Source organism: Herpailurus yagouaroundi, unplaced genomic scaffold (genome assembly GCF_014898765.1).
Source record: "Herpailurus yagouaroundi ecotype Mexico unplaced genomic scaffold, PumYag 140, whole genome shotgun sequence".
NCBI classification, from domain to species: Eukaryota; Metazoa; Chordata; class Mammalia; order Carnivora; family Felidae; genus Herpailurus; species Herpailurus yagouaroundi.
The window spans coordinates 86447246-86452122 of NW_024412395.1; the positions used below are offsets into that span (position 1 = coordinate 86447246).

The 4877-nt window shown below is 42.1% G+C and overlaps 1 protein-coding gene across 1 annotated transcript; it reads right to left on the minus strand.

Annotated features, from left to right (window-relative positions):
* Positions 1-2390: 2390 nt before the first annotated feature.
* Positions 2391-4400, minus strand: LOC121030990 (gamma-crystallin A). Its single transcript, XM_040476044.1, has 3 exons — positions 4274-4400; positions 3927-4169; positions 2391-2727 (listed from the first exon to the last, which is right to left on the minus strand). The coding sequence occupies exons 1-3, from the start codon at positions 4280-4282 to the stop codon at positions 2455-2457; spliced, it is 525 nt and encodes a 174-aa protein (XP_040331978.1). The 5' UTR covers positions 4283-4400; the 3' UTR covers positions 2391-2454.
* Positions 4401-4877: the final 477 nt, after the last annotated feature.

Here is a 4877-nt window from a genome sequence, read left to right on the forward strand (position 1 = left end):
ATATATATCTAGAAGTGGAATTGCTGAGTCATATGATAACTCTATGTTTAACTATTTGAGGAACTGCCAAATTGTTTTCCATAGCAGCTGAACCATTTTACGCTTGCACCAGCAACTTATAAGCATGCCAATCTCTCTATGTCCTTGTGATTTTCTGGGTTTTTTCCCTAAAATTATTATAACTATCCTAATGGGTATTAAGTGGTATCCCCTTGTGGTTTTGATTTGAATTTCCCTAATGACTAATGACGTTGGACATCTTTCCATTTGTTTATTGGCCATTTGTATATCTTCTTCAGAAAGATATATATTCAAGTTTTCTGTATATATATATATATATATATATATATATATATATATATATATATTCTAGATTCTAGATACATGTACTCAGGTATATAGTTCGTAAATATTTTTTTCCCATTCCATAAGCTGTCTTTTCACTTTCTTGATGGTGTCCTTTGATGTGTAAAAGGTTTTAATTATAATTAAGTCCAATTGATTTTGTTGTTGTGGTTTATGCTTTTGGTGTCACATTTAAGAAAGCATTGCCTAATAAAAGATTACAAAGATATATGTTTGTGTTTTCTTCTAAGTTTTACAGCTTGAGTTTTTACACTGAAGTCTTTGATTTTTTTTTTGAGTTAATTTTTATATATGGTGTGAAATAGGGGGTTAACTTCATTCTTTTTCATGTCATTGTCCAGTAGTTTCAGCACCATTTATTGAAAAGCTACTCTTTCCCCCACTGAATCATCTTAGCATCCTTGTCAAAAATCAGTTGACACATGGGTTAATTCCTGGACATTCGAGTCTATTTTATTCATCTATATGTCTGCCCATATAGACATACAGGTACCCAGGACCTCACTGTCTTGCTTTTTTTGTTCGTTTGTTTTTAATGTTTATTTATTTTTGAGAGAGAGAGAACAAGAGAGAGAGTGCACATGCACAAAGAGGGGAGGGGCAGAGAGAGAGAGAGAGAGAGAGAGGGAGACACAGAAGCTGAAGCAGGGTCCAGGCTCTGAGCTGTCAGTGCAGATTGTGACCTGAGCTGAAGTCAGATGTACAAGTGACTGAGCTACCCAGGCACCCCAAAAGTCTCTTGACACATGGGTTAATTTCTGGACTCTCGAGTCTATTGTCTATTTCATTCCCCTCTATGTGTACCCAATGCGAGTACCTCACTGTCTTGATTACTGTTGTTGTGTAGTAAGTTCTGAAATCGAGAAATACTCCTACTTCGCTCTTCTTTCTCAAGATTGTTTTGGCTTCTCTAAGTCCCTTGCATTTCCATATGAATTTTAAAATCAGCTTCTCAATTTTGACAAAGAAGTTAACTGGGGCAGGGCACTATTTTTGCTTATATAAATTTGGAAAGAGAATTGGCATTCTGGGAGAGCAGCTCTAAGTGGAAAGAAACTCCAGAGGTATGCAGTAAGTAAATATTAATACTTCATTCTGCATGATTGAGTCTTTGGTAATTGAGTCCTGATAAAAATTCATATTGGAATCCAAAACAAAGATGACCATATCGCACCGTTGAAAATGAGGGGACACTGAGGGTGCCTGTATTTTCTGCATTTGTAATGTAGAATAATAATATAATAATTATTGTATAATAATTTAAAAAGAACAAAGTGTGTTCACAATCTGTCCTTATGTTTTCATCATAAGTGTACTGGGATTTAGTGAAGCAGGAATTTCTTATCCACTTGTAGTCTTCAATAAGGTAATTCAGGCACAGAGAGGGTAAGAAGTGACTTGATCAAAGAGATAAGCCAGTTAAGTAGGGTAACCAACCATCACGGTTTACCTGAGTCTGAGGGGCTTCCCACGATGTAGGACTTTCGTTGCTAAAACTGGGAGAGTCCCTGAAAAAACTCATCTGAGTTGGTCACTTTACTAGTAATTAGCAGAAGCAGTAACGACTCAGGCCCTTTAACTCTTAGCATACACACTTTTCCTACCAGTTGAACGCATCAAGCATGCTTGACTTTCTCTACCTTGGGAATTCTGGGTAAAAACCTGTCTTCACTCAGCTTTTTTTGACTCGTCTTATCTGAGACTTCAGCTGCCCTAAGCTTTCCAGCAATCTCTTGTCTTTGGTGTCCCAGCCACAACTCATTCTATTTTCTTTTTTCGATAGTCTAGTAGTTTTTCGTTCTATCTGCCCTTCCTCTCTTTTGCAGATCGTGGGTTGTAGAAGCAGACATAGTGCTTCTCCCTGCTTCCCATGACGCGAGTGGGGCCTTCACAAATACCGTTGCCTGACCGAGAGGAAGTCCGTAAACACTCAAAACACCTGATCTTCAGCGTCAGGTAAGTTGCCAGGGGTCACCATTCCTTAGAACTCAATTATTGTTTAAATGTGAACAAGAGTCACTTGGTGCCAGGAACACAATTTGTATCTTTATTGCATTTTGACGTGGATCACAACAAGAAACACACAGCCTAGTACAAATCGATGACCCGTCTCAGAGAGCCCACTCTGGCATCCATGGCCCCCCAGTCGTGGTAGCGCCTATAGTCCCCCGGCCTCAATAGGTACTGCCGCCCCCGGTAGTTGGGTATCTCGTAGAGGACCCAGCAGCCCTCCAGCACGTGGAGGGAGTGGAGCTCATTGAGCCGGAAGCGATCGTGGATACAGGAGCAGTCCTCAGTGAGCTCAGACACAAGGCCTCCGTAGTCATCTCTCTCGTACAGCCTTATCCTGTGAGAGCTGGTCTGTTGTGACAATAAACAAAAGAAGAAAAATCAGTTGTGTGCCTCCCTGATCTCCGTAAAAGTGGCTCAGTCAGCCTGTACCTTCATGAAGCATGGTTTTCAAACCATCCTGCCGAATATGTGTCCTTTCCTCACATTGTTGGAAATTCGTAATAAGTCAGGACGAATATTAAAATAAGACTGACCTGACCAGTGGACTGTCTTGTGGAAGAAACAAACATTGAAATAAAGGTCACAAAAGTCCTTTGTAGGAAACCATCGGGCCCAACTGTAGTTAGTGAGTCTGCAGAGAGGATGTGAACTCTTTTCCATTATGGCTGCATATAACTGAGTCCTAACAAGCTTGTTTCTAAGTCGCTTTTCACTCAGAATGTACAACAGTTTGTATTTACTCTGACATGTCTGACATTTTACCAAGTCACCTGAGCCATTTGAGGTTCTTGCTTCAAAGAAATTCCTCTTATATTTATATGTCTTTTTGCATCTGCAAATTTCTCTAGCCTACTTTTATTTTCACTTCTTGAATCTGCTTGTCATACCACATAATTTGGTATCATCAGCAATCAGAAACACAAACTCAACATGTTTGACAAACATGAAGCAGTGCTCTGAGGAGGACCATGGCCCATGAATCTCAATAAATGACCCTGGAGATAAACTAGGTGATAATGACTCCTGGGAGGCAGGGAGGAAGCTGAGACATATCGTTCTAGTTTCTAGATCCTTATGCCATAGAGGCTGCATAGAAAACAGTCACTAATACAGTCAGCACACATTACACTGATATTGTTCTCCCAGAGTCTATTAAGTCTATCAATAAAAGGTAATGATCTAGAATAGGCTTTTAGCTTTTCTGAGCAAGGTGATGTTTATTTCGAATTTAGGGATCAGCTGAAAGCCACCAAATTTAACTTTAGCGGCTATGTTGTTGTGATTTCTTGTGCCCTAAAAACAATCTTGTCCTTTTTTCTTTTTTAAGTCTTGTCCTTAAGTAAGAAAAAACAAAGAGAGAGAGAGACAGGTTCCAGTGATTCATAAGCCTACTCACAATTTTCTTTTCAAGGCTTGAGAGCCAGGCATTGCTATCCTTACTGTGAACACTAGTCCTGGGTTGAAACAAACTGACTTTTTTATAAACAGGAATTTACGACGACGGATCAGTGATGCTTTCGCATCAGTCTGGTTGAAGCAAGACTCACGTAAGGGATGGCCCGGCAGGAGCGGACCGAGTCGCTGAGGCCCATCCACTGCTGGTAGTCCGGGTAGTCCCCGCGCCGCAGAAAGTACTGGTGGCCCTGGTAGTTGGGGCGCTCGTAGAGCATCCAGCAGCCGCTGTCCACGCGGATGGAGTTGCAGCGGCTGAAATAGGGCTGCAGGTTGGGGCAGTCGCTGCTGCACTCGTAGCAGCGGCCCTGGAAGCCCCGGTCCTCGTAGAAGGTGATCTGAGGTGGAAAACAAGGGGACAGCCAGAAGTCAGCGGGGGAAGTGCCCCGAACACAGCAGGCGCTCAACAGACATGGCATGGCACCTCGCTCGGGTGGCTCACCTTCCCCATGGTTGTCGGCAGCGATGATCAGCGTCCAGTGTGATGGGGACAAGAGTGGCAGCCGGTATATATAGCAGGAGGGCTGCTGCGTTGGCAAGAACAACACAAAAGGGGCCTGGGGGTAGTGCGTGAGGGGATTTCTATGTTCTCTCTCGTTTTTTCATTTGGGATCATGGGGCAGGGGGCTCTCATTCTCTCTGGCATTTTCGAGTTCTCCTCACTAGCTCCAGTGAAAGGAATTGAAGTCAGCAGAGCCATTATGACCTTGGAGACAAAGGGCGCACTTCTCATCCTATGCAGCTCTCTAGAAATACATTACATGCCCAGCATTTTGTGGTGTTTGCCTATGGAAACTGCTGAGATGAGGTTGGTGGTTCCATCTGGGGTGACTCATGACAATCCTACGAGTTCCAGAAGGACTTGAAGTGCTAAGGGTGACCAAAAAAATCCTCTAATTGAGCGACAATTACATTTTCTAAACTACCTCATCAGTATGATATGGTTTTGATAAAAGCATTTTGCGTATGCTAATGTAGGGGAAAACAAAGATAACAATGGTGTAAGTATCCACCAAAATGTCAGTTGTGGTTATCAATAAATGGCA

Excerpts from the sequence above, each read along its gene's own strand:
- LOC121030990 (XM_040476044.1), bottom strand. Across the intron at positions 2,728-3,926 it reads CCTGCCGGGCCATCCCTTAC|ACCAGCTCTCACAGGATAAG; the intron begins GTGAGTCTTGCT and ends TTGTCACAACAG.